This window comes from Gopherus evgoodei, chromosome 3, assembly GCF_007399415.2.
Source record: "Gopherus evgoodei ecotype Sinaloan lineage chromosome 3, rGopEvg1_v1.p, whole genome shotgun sequence".
Taxonomy (NCBI): Eukaryota; Metazoa; Chordata; order Testudines; family Testudinidae; genus Gopherus; species Gopherus evgoodei.
Window position 1 is genome coordinate 189,279,884 of NC_044324.1, and position 23,240 is coordinate 189,303,123.

A 23,240-nucleotide genomic window follows, 5' to 3' on the forward strand; every position below is an offset into this window, starting at 1 on the left:
ATACTTTAATGAAATTTAAAAATAGACTCATAGACTCATAGACTAATAGGTCAGAAGGGACCAATCTGATCATCTAGTCTGACCTCCTGCACAAGGCAGGCCACAGAACCCCACCCATCCAATTTTATAACAACCCCTATCCCAGGATCGAGTTATTGAAATCTTCAAAACTGGTTTGAAGACCTCAAGCTGCAGAGAAACCAGAAATAAAATAAGAATGACACCCACTTTTGTACATTTGTTAAATAGTGTCTATGGAACTGGACTCAAACACTGAATCGCTGAACTAGTGTAGAACCAGAAAGTGAAAATGACTGTAAACAGAAGAGAAACTGACCAGTTTATAGTTTCAGGGCTAGATCCTATGCTATTTTAAAGCTGCTGAATATCTGGCACTTATTGTCCAAATTGAGTGAAATGCAAAATGTAAACAAGTGATAAAAAGTGCGTTTGGTTTAATTAAAAAGTAATCAATAATAGACTATTATCCACATAGTTAATTACTTTTAGATTTATATGACTTTTATTCTAAAAATATTCCTTTAAATTCTTACTGTTCTAAATGAGGTCTAATCAATTTGGTCAACCATTCTGTGTGTACAGTAAATCATGTATATTTTATGTTATCTTTTCGTAGCTATTCTTGTTCTATAAGTTAACATCTGAAGCTTTTACTGTAAACATTGAAGCCAGCATGAATTACTATAGATATTTTGTGTGACAGTTTAATTAACTGTGGATTCTTGACCTTTAATACATGTCTGAGCTACAAGTGCTTAATAATGAGCCTTGTAATGTAAGGTAATATACCCGTTACTTTATAAGGTTAAGAGGTTTACTTACACAGCAGTTTCAAACAAAGTCCAGAGACACAAAACTAATTAAGTAAACTAAAGTAAGCCCGTCTGAAGCTATGTAATTCTAAACATTTTATAAATTCACAGTACAGTAGATGTTGTATCAGTGAAAACTACCATAGCTAAATACTGATTTCAGCTTTTTGAGTATTAACTGCAGAGGCCCTGGGACTTCAGTGCTCTGGAACCTAATTGTATTACAGGGTTATAACATTGTGCAGAACAAACCCTTTTTGACAAGGATGCTAGCCCTAAACATGCACGCACACACATGCACGCGCACACAGATTCACTCCTCCTCCGCAGCATAGGTGTTGGAAGTAGGGGTGCTGGGGATGCTGCTTAGGGTGACCAGATGTCCCGATTTTATAGGGACAGTCCCAATTTTTGGGTCTTTTTCTTATATAGGCTCCTATTATCCCCCACCACCTGTCCGAATTTTTCACACTTGCTGTCTGGTCACCCTAATGCTGGTGCACCCCCTGGCTTGAAGTAGTAATAACAATCCACATACATGGTTTCCGCCTTCAGCACCCCCAGCTATGTAAATTGTTCCAGCAGCACTGTCATGCGGTGTGCACACACGTGGACTTGTGTAAAGACGGAAGATGATCAACTCTGGTGACCCTATGAAGAGTCCACTAAACAAGCTTAAGTCCATAGCAGAAGGACCCATCTCTAACGCTGATTGCTAGGATACTAGCTGCTAAATAGCCACCAAGAACATTGAAGGGTAGATGTTCATGGAAAGGTTAAAGATGAGATATACTAACTGAGGACAAGTATTCTTAGTTGACGTAAAGCCAGTTATTGGTGGGGTGGGACGAAAGAAGAAATATGGATGCACCAAGCAGAAGTTTGTATGTCAGCTGATCCAGCTCAGGAATGGATTCACTTTATTTAAATAAACGGGGCCAGTCTCTATCCCGTGCAACCTCTCCTGATATCAGAGGGCTTGCATAGGTGCAGCCCAGGGCAGAATTTGCGTGTCTAACACTACTTCAAACTAGTGAACACTTTATACCTGTGATAGACAAGAATTACTTACCGAGTGCAAATGGATTCTAGTTACCCCATGACTGAACAGAGCCATATTTTAAAACAAAAATGCATGTACATTGCTTTGTTTTGCTGAAGGTAGGCAGCTATACACACAACTACAATACTGGAATAAGGGTTACATTTTAGGGCCAGTTTGTGATCCCTGTAACTCATCCTGACTCTGCAAACACTCCCATTGACTTCAGTGAGATCTTTCTGGTGCAAGGGGCTATTCACCGTGGGAAAGGGGATCACAATCTGGCCCTTAATTCTGTTCAGGGCATAATTAAAATAATTGGAGCTCATCTGGCTGGTTGAGTTATACTCTTTGTTTGTTCTTATTTGTGTGCTTGTGTAACCCGCACAACTTCTGGGTGTGGTGCTCTGTCCCATCTAGTGGCACTGAAACGACTTAGAGAAAGATAAATGAGTCTGGTCTACAGCCTTAGCTAACAGTCAGTTGTCTTTTAGTTCATGCGGTAGGGGCTCAATCTTTAAGCTCCAGAGGCCCCAGGTTCAATCCTGCCCACTGACAACACGGGTCTGTTGGTATGTCAAGTGGGGGCTTGTCTGAGATTTCAACTGGGAAGTCTTTGGGACGTGCTTCCCCAGTGAGGGGAAGTATGTAACTCACACACTTTCTGGGTGTGGTGTTCTGTCCCATCTAGTAGTGCCGAGAGCAAGTGAGAGATTAAAGAGTTTGCTCTTAGAGCCTTAGCTCATGCATTAAGCTCCAGAGGTCCCAGGTTCAATCCTGCTTGCCACTGACTGGAGTCTCTCGGTGTTATAGTTGTCTTTGGGGCTGTTCTGTTGTTGGCTTATTTTGGGGGGCCTGGGGAACTTTTGCTACTGATAATTCATGTGATTTCATTAAGTACTCCTGAGTACTTTGTCTTCTTTGCCCCCATACAACAGCAGTTTTCAGGATCTGAACTAAACACACTCAAAAGCGACTAAGGAATCTTGTAAACAGCCTTTGGGGAGGGTGGGGAAGGGAAGACAAGCTGTTTATATTCTATGGTTTGAGAATCATCCACAGATTCTCAACACTTCCTTTTCTTGCAGGTCAAACTCTTTAACTGTGCTCATGCATGGATAAACACTGCTTCAGCCACCCCAGAGCATCACCAAACTAGCATGGAAAACCCTTGCTTGAAACTTTCTTTTTCTTCCACCCAAACAACCAACCCACCATTATTCCCTGAAAGGAGGCTGAGGTACTCTGGTGAGGGAGCCAGTCTAGCCTGCTCTCTGACCTGGGTGTGATTTTGTTGTTTTCCTGCAGAAGTTTGGACTTTGACATTCCTTTCTTACTCATGCAATTACAACGTGAGTGTGTGTATGTGTGGAGACATGAGGGTCTAATCCAGGCCCCTTTGAACCAATGGCCTTTGAGGGGGTTCGCTGGAGGCACTTGGCAGCTGATAGGCTCTGTGTTTGTGTGTTGGTGGAAACACTGTGTCTACACATTGTTCCTTGAAAGTCCCAGAGAAGTTTGGGTGAGCTAGATCCATGCTTTTGAGTCACTTTTTCCAGAGAACAACATGCATTCAGGCCAAACAGCTCTTTCTTTTTCTCCGCAAAAGTGGGTTGTAGGCTGACTAAAATTGCTGTGAGGGAGTGATTCAGGAGTTTGCTAAGCCCTGCCTTCTCCCTGTTCCGTCCTCTTACCAGAATGAGGTATGAATAAGATTCAGTGTAAGCACTCTTTCGTGGCTTAGTACAGCCCGGTTGTTGTGTAGTTCTGCTTCCACCCTCCTGACAGGGATGAATCAAGCCATAGACTGGGTAAAATACTCCTCCACTGAAATCAGTAGGAGTAACTGCAGCCAGCCTTGGCCTTCAGTGTGCAAAGGAAAACAATGAAAACACCACATACTAGTGAGGTCTCTGTTTTGCTTGAATGCCATTGCTTGTGCAGGATGTTCCATGAGGCTGGAAAAACAAACCAACAAACATGTACACCAGCAGTTTTTGAAACCTCACAGCTACGAAGTGGAAGCATTGAGTGACATTCTTTGAAAGAGTTGTTCCTGGCCGGCAAATAAACAAAGAAGGGTAGATAGAGTCATGTTGTTGGGATTCTCTGTGCCACTAGAAATAGCTGGTGTTGCACCAATGTGTGTGTGTGTGTTGGATGTCTGGTTGCAGTAATGATGCAGCTTCAGTGTGCTGTGTTAGGGAAAGAAAAGGAAAAAACAGATATACATGAGGTGACCGGAGGAGAGGGGGGAGTATTTCAAGCAGAAGTGCTTGCATTCAGGTAACTTATTTATTTATTTAAAACTGTAATGGTCGAGCAAATTAATTCTGTAAAAGGTAGAGAGCCTGCTTTTCTTTACCCTAGGGATTCGTAGGGTAAAGAAGAGCCATGGATGCAGTATGTAATACATTTTAACAAATGTCAGCTATGAAAATTATGACTGTGATCAGAAACATTGTAGAAGGATAGTGTAATACAGTTTGAAACAATTACTCTCTAACGACAGCATAGGTTATTAAAAATCTTGGGCAACCATCATTAATGAAACCAGCTTGCCTCATTAGCCACACTTCTGTATTATATTTACTAAGGTTGACAAAACTAAATATTTTCCTTTGTGACTTGAGTGGCATCATGAGGTTGCCAGTCTTACACAACCCATTTTTAATTTGTGAATGGCAAATGTTGTCCTGTGTACGTGCTTGGTTTAGAATTGAAATGAAAGGAGGTTTTTTGGTGGGGATGCTACTTTCTACAATTTTGAATGTTTTGTATAATTTAGAACCAATTTGAAAATCGTGGGCTCTACATTTAGAATGGAACTAAAACGTTTGTGGTTTGAGTTACATTCTCCAAGTCACAATTGGAAGTTCTCATAAATATTGCTGCATGGGGGTTTTCTGTTTTTTTTTTGTTCTGTTTCTAATCCTTATTCCACTGGTGGACTTACTTCTAGAGATGAATCATTTGGGGCATAGCATAGGTTTCTTTACATAGAAATGGGGTTTTAAAAACATAATTTCCCTGAAAAAACATTGATGTAAAAATACACACATGGTTCTGCTTCTCCTGCAATCTGTAGAAGAAGGACAATAGAGGTAGCTGACTCTCCTGTACACAAACGGTGCAGAAATCTGGGTGGAGGGACTGTACATGAGCAGATAATCTGACCATTACTTATTGGATCACTATTAAATTACCTTAAATCCTATTCTTGGCTCAGGTGTCTTCTCCTACACCAGATCAAAAACTAAAATATTTGTTGTGTGGGGAAAATGTTTCTATTATATGGGCTTTCACCCTAGTTGCCAGCCAGTCATAAAGACAAGAAAAAAGTATTTAAAAGGTAGGTTCCTTCTGACTAAATGAACAAATATATTTCTAACCGTTCTTGTTTTAATTTTGCATCTTGTTTGATGGGTTGTGATTTTAAAAGTGTATTTGATTTTGGGAGAAGAGTTGATGTTATCTTCTTTTGATTCTGAAAAGTCTGTATTTATTTTATTGTGCTGTGTTGATTTAAATTTCTGATTTATCTTATATTTATTTGATTGTGCACTATGGCCTAAGGCTAAGATGCTATACTAATTAACTTGTGTTTGTTATATTACCATAGTCCCATGATATGAAAACTCCACCCAGTCAAAGTAAAGAATCAGTGTCCCCTTGTGAGGGCCTAAGCAGTCCTTTTGAAATATTGTCAGATTTCTATGCGACTGCTATTTCCATGTTTGCAGCATCTTATAGATAACTTTCATAATAGTCTCTCCGTCAACATTTTAGAATATATTCACCTGGGAAAAAAATAGTTCTGTACTAAGTTGGCTGGAGGTCAGTCTTAGGGATTAAAGATGTATTTCCGAGGCTTTTTACTCTGGTAACATGCCCATCAGCACCCATCTACAACCTCATCCCCTAGGCTAGGGTTGCCAGTTTTCTAATTGCAGAAAACTGGATACCCTTGGCCTGCCCCTGCCCCTGCCCCGCCCCTTCTCTGAGGCCCCACCCTGCTCACTTCATCCCCCCTTCCTCCTTTGCTCACTCACTTGCTCATTTTCACTGGGCTGGGGCAGGAGGCTGGGCTGCGGGAGCAGGTGTGGGATTCAGCTGAGGGTGTGGGCTGTTGGGTGGTGTCAGGGTAAGGAGTTTGGGGTGCAGGAGGGGACTCTGGGCTGGGGAAGAGGGTTGGGGTTTGTGTGGGGGAGTGAGGGCTCTGGGGTGTGGCCAGAAATGAGAAGTTCAGGATGCGGGAGGGGGCTCTGGGCTGGGACCAAGGGGTTTGGAGTGTGTGTGTGGGGGCGGTTGGGGTGCAGGAGGGAGTGTGGGGTATGGGATTCAGGAGAGAGTTTGGGCACGGGAGCGGGTTCTGAGCTGGGGTAGGGGGTTGGGGCGTGGAGAGTGTAGGAGGGAGTGTGGGCTCTGGGGGGTGCTGACTTTGGTGGCACTGACTTCAGGTGGGGGAGAGTCTGCAAGGCTCCCAGGAAGCAGCTGCATGTCTCCATCTCCTAAGTGGAGGGGCGACCAGAGGCAGCGCACAGAGCCTTCCTGGGCACCCCTCTGCCAAGGAGCCGGACATGCTGGCTGCCATGCGGAGCTGCAGCCAAGATGACAAAGTCATTTGTGATTTCCCCTGATGACAAGCACTTCCAACCTGTCCAGCCACGCAACCTCTCCCACTCAAAATATGCTATAATTTGGCCAAGGTCACAGACGTCTTAGTTCATAGTCTCAAAATGAGAACCTGTGCAGGTGACACTGGAAATGGGATACTTGCTAAAGAATTGCAGCTTCTGAAACTGAGAGACTGACCTCTTACATGTCACATCCTGTTCTCATCCAAGCCAGGTCATTTAAAATGACTACTATGTTATAGTTTTCTGATCAGGAAATGGAGCAATACATTTCACTGGATACTGTATGATGAACAGCTAAGGGCTAAAGCCATCAGCTGTTGTAAATTGATTAAGTTCTACTGAAATCAGTGGGACTACACTGATTTATATCAGCTGAAGATTTTTAAACACCTCTTAAATTTTTATTTCCTTTTGGGGGAGATGTGCTCTGTGGTATAAATGCATTTTATAAATAGATTTGGCAGAATTCAATTTGTAAAAAAAAATTCTGATGGATAATATTGGTTTAATTGTAAGCATTTTTTTAGATTGTTATCCATTTTAGATTTTCACAGTGGCATGGCATTATTGGGGGATGTCAGACAATTATTTTATGACAGTAGACATTGATATTCAAAAAGTTTGACTTTATAGACTGTTAAAACACAAATTGTCAGCATCACAGGTCAAAATATACAAAGTAAATATCCTTAGATCAAGAAATCATAACTATTCATTTGTTAGTCCATTTCTAACAAGCCTAATTCAAGTCAAAATCACTGGATTTTTACTCTAATTAAATTCTCAAGCAGCTTTTTTTTACTTTGCCTATCTGTAAATCTTGATTATTACAGTGGAAATATTTTTTCGTTGCTTTGTGGATGTATGGTGAAATCGACATTTACTGGTTAAAAATCTAATCCTTCCAAGACTATTTATGAAGTGCTGTATAGGGATTAATGAAGTTTTCCCTCAACAAACTAGCCACCTCAAACTTGTAACAAACCATGCTTGTGTTTCTTGCTTCTTTAAACTTAGCATTGCGCTTTCTGGTGGATGAATTTTGTCCACTGCCCCTTATAAAATACCTTTGACCTTTGTTATTTCTTGTTCTCCTTGGAGAGGAGGAGCCAGCTGTACTGGTTATGTTTATTTCACTGGAGGGACAGACTGGAGAGAGAAGGAGACTTTACTAGAACAGATTTTGCCAAGAATTGGCTTTACTTCATGCTACAGTATTTTTCTATTTAATGTATTTCATGGTCAGTCTCTTTCATAGTAAAAAATAAAATAAAAAGGATGCTTTTTCATGTGTAGCATCAGCTTTTGAACAGTGACATTCTGTGTAGCCCAACAGAGCTTAATAGCCTACTGCTTACTTTTACTGAAATGTAAGGAATGGCCTTTCCAACTCACTATATCTAGGAACAGTGCCACACTCTCTGAAATAGCTCCAACTGTAAAACAGGTGCTGTGAACCCATTACCATGGTGCACTGCTCTCTACACTCTGTTCCTAGCAGGATTGGATCCTTTGTGAGAGGTCTGTAGCCAGTAGTAAAATTCATATTATTGAGGTGTATTTTCTTTAATATCTGTCCCATATGACAGCAGTGTAAAAGATCCTTGCACTGTAGGCAGAATTATCAGAACAGCATTCCATGATAATACTGTATCATTCCATATGTTATTTTATATAGTTATGGAAACTAAAAGATTCTGAATGTAATCTTTGCCCTTGTAAAAACAATGGCAGTTTTGCCTTTGACTTTAAATGAGGTCACAGTTTCTTTAAAAAGCGTTTTGAAAAATATATGTCTCCAAAGACTGAAAATATCTGAATTCAGCTTGCTTGAAAAATCCAAACAATTTTTAAAACCTCCTGAAAACAAAGTCCCTTAGTGAATCAAATTTAAATTGAATGATGGCAGCACTCATGATTTGCTGTATTTTTCAAGTCTCATCACTAAAGGCCACTTTTTTCTCCCATTGAAGTCAGTGGGAATTCAGTGGGACCAAATGTTGACCTGAATAAAATTTCAACTTTTTCTTTATTGTGATGTCACTTTCCAGAGGCTTTTATAAAGAATCGAAATGCTATCACATCTATTATTTTAAGCCAAATGGCCAGCTGGCTCACTGCTGAGATCATACTCCTTGACAGTTAATGTCTTTCTTTAGATATGAATTGCTTCTCAGGAGCTGTCTTTTTTGCTTACTTTATAGGAGCAGCTCAGAAAGGAGGAAGGAGAAATCAAGAGATGCAGCAAGGTGCAGAAGAAGCAAGGAGACTGAAGTATTCTATGAATTAGCTCATGAACTGCCCTTGCCCCACAGTGTTAGTTCACATCTGGACAAGGCATCCATAATGCGTCTGGCAATCAGTTTCTTACGCACTCACAAACTGCTGTCCTCAGGTAAGGCCCATGGAAGAGAAAGGTCAATGTTAGCTGATATCCCAATGGCAAAGGTATGCTTATTATTTTCTAAACACAAAAGACTAAAGGCATAAAGGGGACACCTCAGTATGTGTTCTGAGAGCTCAGACAAACATTAGAGCATAGCTTTTCATCAGAACAATGTGATTTTTTTTAAGGGTTTAGAGAAGATTGAGCAATATCAATCATTAATCGTGCAGGGTGTTAATTGTCAAAATAAGATTTGAAGCCAAATTCAATGACATTTCATATAGATAGAAATTAATCTAAATATGCCCTAGAAAATGGTTAATTAAAATCAAATAAAAAGATTTCAGGCTTCAAGAATGTAATCATAATTAAAATACCTAGATTATGAATTACAGAAAATTTTCCATACTGAGACAAGTAAATCCTGATTTGGCATGGAAAACACATTTGCATACATGCATCTAGAAGTTAGCTCTGACATTTTGAATGTCCAAAAAAAAATTGTTTAAAAGGATTAATTGTGCTATATGCTGATAGTAGATCAATAATAGATGGCATTGTCATGGTATAATTCCCCACTCTGAACCTTAGCGTCCAAAAGATGGGGTGCCAGCATGAATTCCTCTAAGCTCAATTACCAGCTTAGAACCTGTAGCACTGCCACCAACCAGGAATTCCAGTGCCTGGTACACTCTGGTCCCCCCAAGACCTTGCCCGGGGAATCCCAAGACCCAGACCCTCTGGATCTTACCACAAGGAAAGTAAACCCTTTCCCCCACCGTTGCCTCTCCCAGGCTTCCCCTCCCTGGGTTACCCTGGAAGATCACTGTGATTCAAACTCCTTGAATCTTAAAACAGAGAGGAAAATGCATCTTTCCCCCTCCTTCTCTCTTCCCCTCCCAGATTCTCCCTGAGAGAGAAAGTAATCCTAACACAGAGAGAAATTAGCCTCTCTTTCCCCCTTCCCTCCTTTCTCCCCACCAATTCCCTGGTGAATCCAGACCCCGTCCCCTGGGGTCTCACATCAGAATAAAAAAAAACAATCAGGTTCTTAAACAAGAAAACTTTTAATTAAAGAAAGAAAAAGTGGTAAAAATTATCTTTGTAAATTTAAAAAATGGAATAGGTATAGGGTCTTTCAGCTATAGACACTGGGAATACCCTCCCAGCCTAAGTATTCAAGTACAAATTAAAATCTTTTCAGCAAAATACCAATTTGAACTCCTTCCAGCCAAATACACATTTGAACTCCTTCCAACCAAATACACATTTGCAAATAAAGAAAACAACCATAAACCTAACTCACTTTATCTACCTACTACTTACTATTCTGAACTTATAAGAGCCTGTATCGGAGAGACTGGAGAGAAACCTGGTTGCACGTTTGGTCCCTCTGAGCCCCCAGAGCGAACAACAACGAAAAACTAACAGCACACACAAAAACTTCCCTCCCTCAAGATTTGAAAGTATCCTGTCCTCTGATTGGTCCTCTGGTCAGGTGACAGCCAGGCTCACTGGACTTGTTAACCCTTTCCAGGCAAAAGAGATATGAAGTACTTCTGTTCTATTAACTCTTACTTATCTGTTTATGACAGGCATTCTGGTAGATCTGAGGCACAATGTGCTAAAATAGCTAAAGCCACAATCTTAAAATATTTGACCTGGATGGACAGATTCTGTTAAAAGAGAAACCACCCACTTTGCTCATATCAGAGCTATATGATGGCACACATGGTGAATGGGATCTCTCAGCACCTGTAAATTATGAAATGTATTTTAAAAGCTTTTAATTACTGCTACCACTTCTGAGTGTACGCTGCTATGGGAAGTTACTTCGGTGGACATTTGTGGCCCCTGCAACCTGCAAGGTCAATAAAGCAACTGTAATAGCAGTTTTCATTCTTCTTTGATTCTGAATTGTGGCAAGGAATAACATCTGTATTTAGTTTTATGACAGAAAAAATCAGGGATGTAAAATGGTAAAGAATTAATCCCTTGATGTTTGGAGGCATGCCATTACTCATTACCTACAATAGGATATATAAGGAGTAATCACAACATCTGAAATCAAAGGGTCACTTAGTTCTTTGGACTGAACACTGTAAGATCTAGGGATGGTAAAACTCTTTGATTAAACTAAAAACAAACCTGAATCTTTGCATGTTCTTCAAAGTTCACTATGTCTTCAAGTGTTGCATGTCACTAGTCTTGATCTTTCTGGGGTGATTTTCATACAATGATTTCTTGAACACTGAAACTACAACATTAACAATAACTCATACAATGCCTGAGTTAAAAATGAAATAGTATGGGTGAAATCCTGTTCCCAGATAAGTCAATGGCAAAACTCCTATTGACTTCAATGGAGTCAAGCTCTTACCCACAGTCTTTAAGTTGACAAGTGGGATATATAGTAATACTGCAAAAAATGCTATTAGAAAGCATCTTATTTTTTCTGTTACTTCCTGAGTGTCTGTTTTATCATGGAGTGTAATAGCTAAATCACATGCTGATTGTGGTTATTCAGCAGGTCACATCAGATTAAGTCAAATTCACGCATTTCTGTTTCCAGGTGATTATGGGATGTGTGTGTGTTTCCACTTCCTCAGAACTGATTTAAGAGCTTTTATTCTTGGCTCATAGTGATTGTGAGAAAATTACATTCTATCTGTGCCTATTATAATGGAAAATGAAACAGAGGAATCTTTAGAAAACTCTTTGCTAGCAGAACTTGCATATCATCTGTGGTTTTGTAAGTAATATGCCATACTCAAACAAGTTGCATAAAATAAACAAACTTTCTTCCCATTAAAAACTCCATATGTCATGCCAACTAGTTACCAGTTAACCAATTTTAAATATTGTAGAACTTTTTTACATCTACAGATTGTGAGCTATTGATTGGTGGAGAGTGGACTAGAGTAGTTGGAAAACAAATTTCTTTTTTTACCTAAGGACAACAAGACAAATAACGTTATATTACAAGGATGTCTTTGAAAGTTAAAATTAAGTAACTTCAGATTTGTTGTTCTCATCATCACACAAGGACACCAGATTCATCTGGCAATTACTAAGGCAAAGTGAATTCTTTCAAAAAGAATTAAATCTATATTTCTTGGCAGACTAAGAAATATGAATAAAATATATCTTTTAGTGCCCTCATACATGTCTGGCTTAAGTTTACACTGCTTGACACTTCCAAGATCTGATATTGGCATGCCTCTGATATTAAATCAGATTTTAAAATAAGTGTGTGGTGAATGCAACTGAATTGCTTTGCCTGGAATACCCCACTACCCAGCACCTACATGAACCTGAAATATGTCATCAGTTACAATTGGGACAGCCTTTGTTTTAATAATTCAACTTTTTATCTTCCAAGCCCAGTATAAATTTAACTATAAATCCAACAGCAAGTCAGATGTTGTTGCTCTGTTTGTACAGCAAATATAATTACAGCATCTAACCAAAGTTTGAGTTGTTTCTACACAGAATGCACCTTTAGACATTCAAGACTTTCAGAAGTTATTTTGGGTGTCTTCACTCTTGAGTGCCCACCTTGAACACCTTAAAGGGGCCTGATTTTTCAGAAAGTGCTTTACACCTGCTCTGCAAAAATCAGAACCCTCTAAGGTGTCTCAAACTGAGCATACAAAATCCTTGGTCACTTCTGAAATTCCTGGCCTGTAGCCATATTCATCTCAGGTGCAGATCTGTTTAAGTTAACCAAGTGATCTACAGATGAATTTGACTCTGAATATTTGAAATAAATAGTTTTAAAATGTTATTGGTTTTAGAACACAAGCAGTGTTAAATTACTGCAAAGATTTTTGAAATTCTTTTTGACGAGACAAGACTTTACTTTCATCAGCTTGTTGCCTCCTTGGTATTCACACATGATTACCATTAAGACCAGTGGGAAGAATGCATTGGTATTAAGGGAGAATAGAAACTTGCCAATAAAGTCCCAAGAAGGAAACACAGATTGAGATATTTTAGGAATTATATATTGAAAGAATTAGCCTAAAGTAAACCTATACCCATTAAGAAATTATTTCTTGTCCTGAATAAGTGTGATATTTGGAAATCAAGTTTTTTTAAATAAAAGTTCGCATTTCTCAGAAAATTTTTAGCAGTCAACGTTTAGTTGAAAAAAATATTGTTTTTGTCCCTCAAGAGAGAATGGGGGCTGGCTAATAATATGGAGAGCTTGACTTTGTTATATAATAGTTATGTACAATAGTTAATGCTTAAATACCATAGTTTTTCTGATCAATTAATTTGAAAACAGGATGAGAATTAGTTTACCATCTTTGATGTTGGGCTCTTTTGAATTAGATACATTTTAGCAGCATTCTAGCTGTCATCAGACAATGATGAAATGTCAAATTTAATGGAAAACTTTAGTTTCAATACAATTTGTCACTCATGTATGACCAGGATTGCTGCTCATCATGCAAACATTCTGAAAGTAGTGTGGAACAGAATGGAAAGTGAGTTGTGAGATACTTGACCACATTCTGCTGTCAGTCACACCAGTCTAAATCAAGACTGGCTGCAGTAGCTTGAATAAAGTTACCCTTGATTTATGTTGGTGTTCACAAGAGCAGAATTTGGCCCTTTTATTACACATGAGGGATCTAATTCCAGTAGGGTACATTGATAAAATGATTGATTAGAAGCACAGAAGTTAGTGTGACAGCTGGTCTCTGACTGCTGACATTGAAAATGGGAATTTAAAGGGCTGAATTCTCCATGAGAAGCAGTGGATCGCTTCAACCCAGGCTATTACTTTTCATTTTATCTTGTCTTTTTGGACACAACAATGATTAAGTCAACTAGACATTTTTTATAAACTGGACTTGAGTGTATTTATTTTGTAACTGCCTGGAACTGTAAAAATAATATTTGCTGCATTTATGTACTCACATTGTTAGTAAAACAAGCTGCCAATTCAACTTGAAAAAAAATACTTTAAAGGGAATCCAGTATACAATGCTGCTTGCTTAGTGGTTATTCAAGCTTTGATTGTTTTCATCAAAAGCTACAGTCATTTAAGAAAAAAATGTTTTGATATCAAAGTGTTTGCAATGTGTTCTGATCCTGCCAAGGGTCTGATACTTCCAAGGGCTGACCTCTATAATTCTCATTGTATGGGTGAGAATTCAGAGTGCTGAGCACCTCAGAGGACTGGATCCTACATTCACACTGTAACAGGAATTTTCAAAGGGGTCTAAAGCAATTAGATAGCCAACTGCTCTTGAAAGTTAATGGGTGTCTGACTCCATCATTAACAATAATAATAAAAATAATTTAATAAATGCTTAATAATAAACTCAAAGGGTTTTATATTGGAGGTCAGTGTCATTATCTCTATTTTACAGATGGGTAAAATGAGGCACAGAGAGGTGAGATGACTTGCCCATTGTCACCCAGCAGGTCACAGGGAGAGCCAGGAATAGAATTTAGGTCTCCTGAGTCCCAGGGTCCAATGCTCTGTCCACACTTCCTCCTCCATTAAGGCACGCTGAAAATACCTGCCTCCATGTAAGATGTTGCAACTCCATTGAAGTCACCGAAAGGTCTGAATTTGGCCCTTTATGTCCTATCATAATAGGAAGTAGCTGCCTGAATATCTCAGAGTTCAAAAGGGTAAAAAATACCAGGGTTTGCTTTTATAAAAGTTGTTCTTTACTTAGTAACACATTTCCCTTTGATTTTCACAGTAGGCAATTCAGTGTGGGAATGTTGGAAAGGAAGTCTTTAACATTTAGAAATACAGGCTGTAGGTCTGACAACCTGACTGAGATCAGTATCACAGGAAGCAAACTGAAACAATAGCTTTATAATTGTTTCCATGCTGTGTGTAGACAGAACAGTACACAATATAATTGGAACTTAGCAGAGAATATGATCACATTAAAGATTTTTCAAGATGTCTTCTAATTATATTGACATGATAGATTTTGTCATCTTTATATTAGAAAATGAGTGTGATTATTTTAGAATATATCTTGTTTTTTCCAAATTAGGATCTTGATCCTGCATTTTAGTTCTGTGAGTAGTTCAGCTGAAGTCCAAAGAGGAATAAGAGTTTGCAGAATCAGGTTCCTAAGATCTTTAGTATACAGATAAAATTTGATGGATTGACATGCGGCCGGTCTTACTCTCTGAAACAGGGCAAGGACTCAGCTATTTGGAAGAGCCTCGTAGTAGAGCCGCTATTCTGGATCTACTCTGGATCAAGAGGAGCCATCTGAGATGGTTCAGGCACCTGATAAGGATGCCCCCTGGGAGGCTTCTTTTGGAACTCTACTGGGCATGTCCCACTGGAGGAGGCCCTGAGACTGACCCAGGACACACGGGAGGGATTATATCTCCCAGCTGGTCTGAGAATGCTGGAGTATAGGCAAGCTACTTAAATATCAGTTTTGTATATTAATACATGTCGTCAGAACTAAACTGAGACTATAACAACATTCATGAGAAAAGAAGCATGACTGGGACCAATGCCTTGCACATCCGAACTCCCATTGATGTTAGTGAGTTGTGTGTTTCAGGACCATGTAATATGGATCACATTATGCCAGATATTTTCATTAGGCTAATCAGGCAAAGATTGTTTTGTCAGCTTTCCCTCTCCTTATTCTAAGTGTACAGACACCTGGGACACTTTTCTGTGTAGAAATCCAGCAGAGGAAGTTGGGTGTTGGTAGTCATTTCTGTGGAGAGAAACAGCAGAAGGAATGGAGAGGGAGCTGGGAAGCAGACGGGAAGTTGTTTCAGAGAAGGGAGGTTGCAAGGAAGTCAGTGTGAAATTGTTTCAAGCGAGGGAGACAACAGAGCCGGAAAGCCAGCAGGGAGCAGAAGGGAAAAAATAGCTGTTCTGTATGATTTTAAGGGATAGCATAAACTCTACAGAGCACTGGTCTGGCTATTGTTTAGCATGTCTGGACAAGCTGAGACCATTGTGACATAAAACATTACTTAAAAATAGCTGTTTGTTTGCTTTGCTTTGCTTAATTGGAAAAATAACTGCCTGTGTTGACCCCAGCCCCATCAGTGAGAGTGGGAGAGCGTGTTGAATGTTACATTCCTATAATGGCATCTCTCTTGAGGAAAGTCTTATCTGACTTACTCCAGCTAAGTGTCTAATCCTACAAGGTGCTGAGTGCCTTCTGAACCTCCTCACAGGTCTGGGTGGCTCTGACTGGATATGAACGTTTTGTAATAAAGTTACTAAATAGCAAGAAGGCAAGTATTTTTTAGAAGTTGTTGATGTGCTTGTCTCTAAGTGAGTCCTTCAGGAAGCTGGGAGCTTTCCTAATGGCTTTTTGCTGATGCATCTAAATTGCAGCTTTTATTGAACAAATTGAGAATATCTTCTCAGACATGAGGATTGTTATGTCAGGACAGAGAATCACAGAAAAAGTCAATTTCCTCTGATACTGAACAAGAGAAACTTTACTAGAATAAGACAAATAATATTATTTGTAAAGCTATTCTGTTTCTCTGTGATTCACTGAAGTACAGTGGTTCTCAACCTTTCCAGACCATTGTAACCCTTTCTGGAGACTGTTTTGTCTTGTGTACCTTTTGCCTCACTTAAAAACGACTTACTTATAAAATCAAACAAAAGTACAGAAGTGTCACTGCGCGCTATTACTGAAAAAGTGCTTCCTTTCTCATTTTTACCATATAATTATAAAATAAATCAACTGGAATATAAATATTGCACTTGCATTTCAGTGCATTATAGTATATAGAGCAATATAAAAAAAGGCAATGTCTATACGAAATTTTAGTTTGTTCTGACTTCACTAGGGCTTTTTATGTAGCCTGTTGTAAAACTAGGGAAATATCTAGATGAGTTGATGTACCCCTTGAAAGACCTCTGCATACCCTCAGGGGACCCCTGGTTGAGAACCACTGCTGTAGCACGTCTTTCTAGAATCTTCCATAACTCTTCTTCTGTCTGCCTTCCTACCATAGTTTTACAGAAACAGAACATGTATCCTTACAAAAACCCTTGCTCTTTACCCCACACATGCCAGATAAAACCCTGTCACCCTTTTTGGGGGGAGTAGGGAACAGTAATTGTTGCTATTGGGCAGGATGTGATTTCATCTGCTGAACATGACATCCAAACAACTTTCCGAGTATTAGCCTAGCCCAGGGGAGGAGTCAAGCATTGAAGATTGACTCTTAGGTCATGTCAGTGGAGATGATTTCCAGTAGACCACATGTGCATTTGATATTTCAAATTAAAAAAAGTCACATCTGAGCAAGATAAAAGGTGTGTGAAAGAATACAGACCCTTCTTTCAGATGGCATATGGTGCTCATTTACACCTGAGCTGTTATATCTTTCAAGGGAAATCTGACTTTTAGCATTTACATTTGTTCCAAGAGGTTGGACTAAAGGAAATGAGCAAGCATCTATGGAAAAAGTGTTCTAAAACTTGGGAACAGTGCACATCCTGACAGTGGGAATTAATCAAAGCTTGTTTACAAGGGCTATTTTTAGCATAAAAGAAGGGTACTATAAACATTACAACAAGGACTTGCCATAACAGTTCAGAGTTACTGGGTGATCAATTGTACTTTTCTGTGGGCAGGGGAGAATTGATTAAAAAGCTGTAAAAGATTTAAATTTTACACAAACTAGGATATACTTTCTCAGAGGCAGCATGATCCAATAGCTAAGGCATTGGATGGGGACCCTGAACACCTGGGTTCTGTTCCTGGCTTTACCACAGATGTGATGTGTATAACTTTGGGCAGGTCAGTTCACATCTCTGTGCCCTTCCCACCCTTTGCCTTGTCTATTTTAGACTCTAACCTGTGTGGAGCAGGGATTCTCTCATCATGGCTTGTACTGTGTCTAGCACAACGCAGCTCCGGTGTTGGTTGGAGTCCATAAGTACAACTCTAATACAAATAATAAGTTGTAATATGATGTGAATTAATCTAAATTTAAGGAGACCGATGAGTAAAATCGAATTTTGCACTCCAGTCTTGAACTTTTATGATCAGGGCACGGTAACTATGCTACAATCATTATTAAAGGAGAAATGAAAAGGGCTCCATTAAAAAGCAAGCCCTTGTTTGTAAGATTCCACAAAGGGGAAAATACACATCATGCTTGTTTCAAAATGTAATTAGCAATTTTTTGAACATAATTTGAGTCAATAATTACCTTCCTAAACCCCTGAAAAAGCTGGAGAGGAGATGCCAAGTTACTTCTGCCAAAGTAAGTGACATCACAGCTACTGTAAACATAAGTTGAAAAAGTCATTCTGTTCTAACCCCCTATTTTCATTCCCTCCCAACTTGCTCAAACATTTTCCTCTGGGGCTAAAATAGCTCATGCTTATGGTCCAGTGCAGTCCACTGGTAAATTTCCTAAGAAAATTTAAAACAAAATAAAATGGAGTCATTTCTGAGATATGCTTGAATTACAAAGTCTCTCTGTTTACCTTCCTATCAGTCTGCAAAATTGTGCTTCTACTGAAGTGAATCAGATTTTTGCCATTTACCTAGGACCTGTCTGTACGCAAAAGTTGTACTGCTTTAACTATACCAATGTAGTTAAAATGGTGCAACTCCCTTAGTCTGGCCTGGTCACACTAGTATAAAGATGCTTTATATTGGGATAGTTATTCCCCATGCAGGAAGGGCAATGACTATACCTGTATAAGGCATCTTTTACATCCACACTAGAAGTTGTACTGGTAAAACTATGGATAAGAAATCACACACCTAATCAGCATAGTTATACCAATACAAAAAATATGTGTAGACCGAGATTTGGATGTGAGCAGCAGCAGGACCTACAAGGTGCTAATTGACTACAAGTGAGGATTCCCATTAACTGCTGACATTGAGGCTACCAGTGTTATGCAGCGTTGGGCCATTTTTTCTGTTCTAATATAACGTTAAAGAAATGGACAGGGTCCAATGCAACAAAGAGCTTAAGTGTGTGCTTAAATTTAAGCATATGCTTAAGTGATCTGCTGAATTGAGACCCTAGGGCTTGATCGTGCACCTCTTCATGAGTGCGGCAGGGAAGTCATTCAGTGCATGTGTATGTGACATAATACATATGTGAAAGGAACGTAATCATCTGATACTACAAGTAAAGCATTTGTTTTTTACCGTTGGTGGTACTGAGTATTTTGGAATACAAAATAGTCTTCCTGCTTTTGAATGGTGATGTATTGCTAATGCACATTTAATGAGCTGAGAAAAAAATAGAAAAAAAGAGGCTTCAGTTGGAGCCAGAGAGTCGAGAAGATTAGGTTTGCTGTGAACCCACATGGTGCAGTTTGTTTTGGGTTATAGCCAGGGCCCCTGCTGACTAAACTATTCGCTTCCGGAAGAGTAGTCTTGACATTCTGTATGCAGCATAATTGCACTTAGAAGGCAGATGGCCGCTTACATGAATTGTTTTAACTGGGCGTTATGGTCAAAGTGAATATTATTCAGATCTATTGTGGTATGTTTTCTACCTGCCAATTCCAACCCTGGTGGAATGCCATTGAAGTCAGTGGAGTTGCACAAGGGAGGAATTAGGCCCTACATGTTTGTTTTATCTAAATTGTTATGCACAAATGAAATGACATTCACTCATTAGAGCTCACTCTTGTCCTGTGCTGGGCGTGGTGGAAAGTGGCTTAATGATGACTCCACTCCCTCACTTCCCAACACACCCACACAACATCAGGGCATGATGCTTAAATAAGCTCTCCAGGGAGCTCTAGAATTCAGCCTTAATATGTTCCTACTGGGCACTTCAGGTATGTGCTCTGCCGGCTGTGGGGTATGGTCAGTTCCAGTGTGTAGGGACTGCAGTGTATGACCCACTGAAATTCTCCTAGCCACACCTCTCAGTGCATTCCCATGCATCACGCAAGAGAGGTTGCAGAAAGCCTTATGGAGGCTTGTCTGGTCAATTGACTCATCAAATAATGTCAATTGGCCTGTCAATTGACTGCCTATCATTTGACCACAGTCAAGTATTCCAGCAAAAATGTTCTGATGTAGGCAACGGACTACCTTTCTGAATGTATCATAGTGCCATCTATTAGCGAGCCTACCTAAATATCTTGGTCACTTATATTACTACATGCTAATGCCACCTGTTGGGGGAAAAGGTGAACTAATTCAAAGTTGAGCATTTTGATTGGCTGGAATCTTTTAGAACAAACATTGTAGGCATGTATATTTTTGTTTGTATACCAGGCCATCAATGTTCTTGGTGAATTACAAAGCACATTAAACAAGTTAAAAGGGACATTTCCTGCCCTCAAAGCCCTTACAGTCTAAACTGACTAGACAAACATATAAAATTAACTCAGAAGCGAGTGGAGAAGGGAAAGGAGGGTTCAGACTCATTAAACCTCCTTCCCCAACACAAGAAGAAAAGAGGCACAGCCATTAAGCTGCTCACTGAGTTGGCCTGCTGTCTACCTAGCATAAGAGCATTTTAAAATGACTTTTTCTCTTATAGTTGCTTTGTGTTTGTTTTATTTCTGTTTAATTTCATTTTCTTTTCTTTTGTAACTGTTCTGTCTTGAATAATGTTCACATTTAAATGCTCACCTGACATTGCTAGAAAAGATAATTATTCTTTCATCTTTTAGAACTTCATTTCATTGTTCCACATTTTTCTGATTTAAATATCTCAGTTAAGTAAATTTGTTTTAGGAATATGTATCTATCTAAGGCTAAGTCTATTGGAGACCATAAAGTCTTGCTCTTTTGTTTTTGCTGTGGTTACTGTTCTAATAAAGTAATACTTTAAAATATTTGACCATTTTTGACATCTGACAACATTTTACTGGTCAATTGACCGATTAGATTTTGGACTGGTCAAAGTGCTCAACCGTAGGTATAAGTAGGATTTACCCTTTAATCTTAAATCATTAATTCTTAGGTAGGTTAAAGTAAGAACAATTGATCTCCATTTCTTTCCTGCTAAAATATATGAAATAGATAAATATGATATGTATTTACAAAGTAATAGCTGCTTCAGTATTCTAGCAGACTTCTGAAATCAGTGTTTTCAGTAGAAATGGGAAAAATCCTTAAGGATGAATCCATCAGTATAGAGGTAGGGAAAAAATGATAATTTTCATTTCCATGAATACATGTTTCTTCTGTACTAGAATAAGCAAAGCATAGGAGTTAATGCCTTCTTGATATACTGTGAAACCTGTACAGGAGGCTTCTGCTAGCCAGCCACTTTTTGTCTTAAGAGACTGACTTAAACTAGCCACAAACATTATGAGGGTGATTTTGTTTTAGACGAACATCTCCTTTAAGCAAATTATTTGTGTCTATCTCTTGACTAGTACCTTAAGAGTGGTTTCAGCGCTGGAATGTAGGAAGAGAGATTCACAAAATCTAGGCATGAACTAATCTGCTTGTGCAAATGAGTACTTGGGTGTACAGATCAGGCACATTTGCTTCTGCCATTACATGCAGGTTCAGTAATTGCAGGTGCAAATCAGGTATCTGCAAATAAGGTATCTGAAAATCAAAGCCCTGAATGTCCTTAGTAGTAATAAGCATTACATACACTCTTAACTGGAGAATAGACCCTGTGTGTTGCAGTAGTAATATTAAACAGCAATAAAGAAACAATACATTCTTCTTTGAGTGCTTGTCAGTCTATATTCTGCTGTTGCAGGGCATGCACCCAGTGCACTTGAATTCAGATTCTTTCAGTCAGCCATGTCCATTGGGAGCTGTGCCTGCACTCTGAGCATAGAGCTGCACTGCACCTGGGAGCGTGTCTCCTAGGCAGGTAGACAGATATGCTAGCTCTGGCCCAAATAATGCACTAAAAATAGATTGGATGTTGCAGCACGGGCAGCAGTATCGGTTAGCTCTGTGAAACAAGCCCACCCAATCCCCTGTGTCTGTAGTTGGGTGGCCAGCCCATGCTGTCACCCACGCCACAGCATCCATACTGCTATGGTTAGCATGCTAGCTTGAGCAGAACTAGCATGTGTCGGTCTACCCAGGCTGGGAGACACCTTTCCAGCTGCAATATAGATACACCGTGTGTATCCTCCTACCTCCAGCTGAGGATGTAAAGGGCAGGGTGACCCCAACTGCCCCTCAGTTCTGACTCTCCGTGGCAGTACCCTCTTTGCTTACTGTGCAGCTTACCCATTGTTTTGTAAATGAATAGCTGTCAGTTAGTGATTATTGTTAGGTTAGCCCAGGGGTCGGCAACCTGCGGCATGCATGTCAAAGGTGGCATGCGGGCTGATTTTTAGTGGCACACTGCTGCCAGCCAGGGTCCTGGCCGCCGGCCCTGCTCAGCCCGCTACCGGCCTGAATGGACAGAACCCGGGCCGGCAGCGGGCTGAGCGAGGCCAGAGGGACCAGTGGCTGGGACCTCGGCTGGCAGGGGCTGGTGGACGAAACCCCAAATTGGCTGCCAGTCTGGGATTCCATCTGCCGCCTGCACTGCCAGTCTGACATGCAAAACCTTTTACTGACACGAAAACCTTAAATTAATGAAGACTTGGCACACCACTTCTCAAAGGTTGCCAGCCCCTGGTTTTAGCCTTTTCTTGTTTCTTCAGTAATAAGGAATTTTGGTTTTGCCTCAGTGTTTGCCCTAGTACAGGGAACCAGGGATCAATCATAATGACTGAACACAAGTTTTCAAGTTGCCCTTCATTCTGGCAGTAATGTCTCTCAGTAATGGGCATGCCAGATGCTTCTTGTATCCGAGTACGCAGCACATTACATAGTGATGTGCCATCTGTAAATTAGTTTCTAAGTTCATCGAAGGAGCTATGGCATCTCACCTGAAAAAGTTCCTGCTAGAGAGGTCAGTGAGTCCCCCCTTCAGGCCCTGGATGCCTTGGGCAGAAACCTTTGAGTGCTCATTATCTAAAAGGACTCCTGCTGGCTCTTCTACTTACTGAGTTGAAACAGCTGTTCCTAAAGATCCTCCTTGCCTGGTTAAATCTCAGGGGACAAAGGGGAGGAAAAAGCAGAGTCCACAGAGGGAAGAGATCTAGGTCTCCATCATTAGGTCCTTCCTTGGGAGCCACAGATCCTCTCAACACTCAGCTGAATGGGGAGCACAAGGTACAAAAGGGTAACTCTGGCACCCAGTCAGGCACCTGTGATGATAAAATACAGGTAGGATCTGATGAGAAACAGTCAAATGAAAAAAAGTCCCATTCAGTTACATCATGTAATGGCAGACAGCTAAAAAATGGCAAGTTTTTAAAGTGCTTATATACCAATGCTAGAAGTCTAAATAATAAGGTGGATGAACTCGAGTGCCTTGTATTAAATGAGGATATTGAT

At 39.9% G+C, this 23,240-nt stretch overlaps 1 protein-coding gene across 2 annotated transcripts in view; it reads left to right on the top strand.

Annotated features, from left to right (window-relative positions):
- The window catches only part of EPAS1 (endothelial PAS domain protein 1), a 148,427-nt gene that overhangs the window by 66,575 nt on the left and 58,612 nt on the right, over positions 1 to 23,240 (top strand). For both annotated transcript variants that reach the window (XM_030557689.1, XM_030557691.1), the window contains exon 2: positions 8,720 to 8,910. In XM_030557689.1, the coding sequence (XP_030413549.1) occupies positions 8,720 to 8,910 (191 nt within the window). The remainder of the gene's footprint in view (positions 1 to 8,719; positions 8,911 to 23,240) is intronic.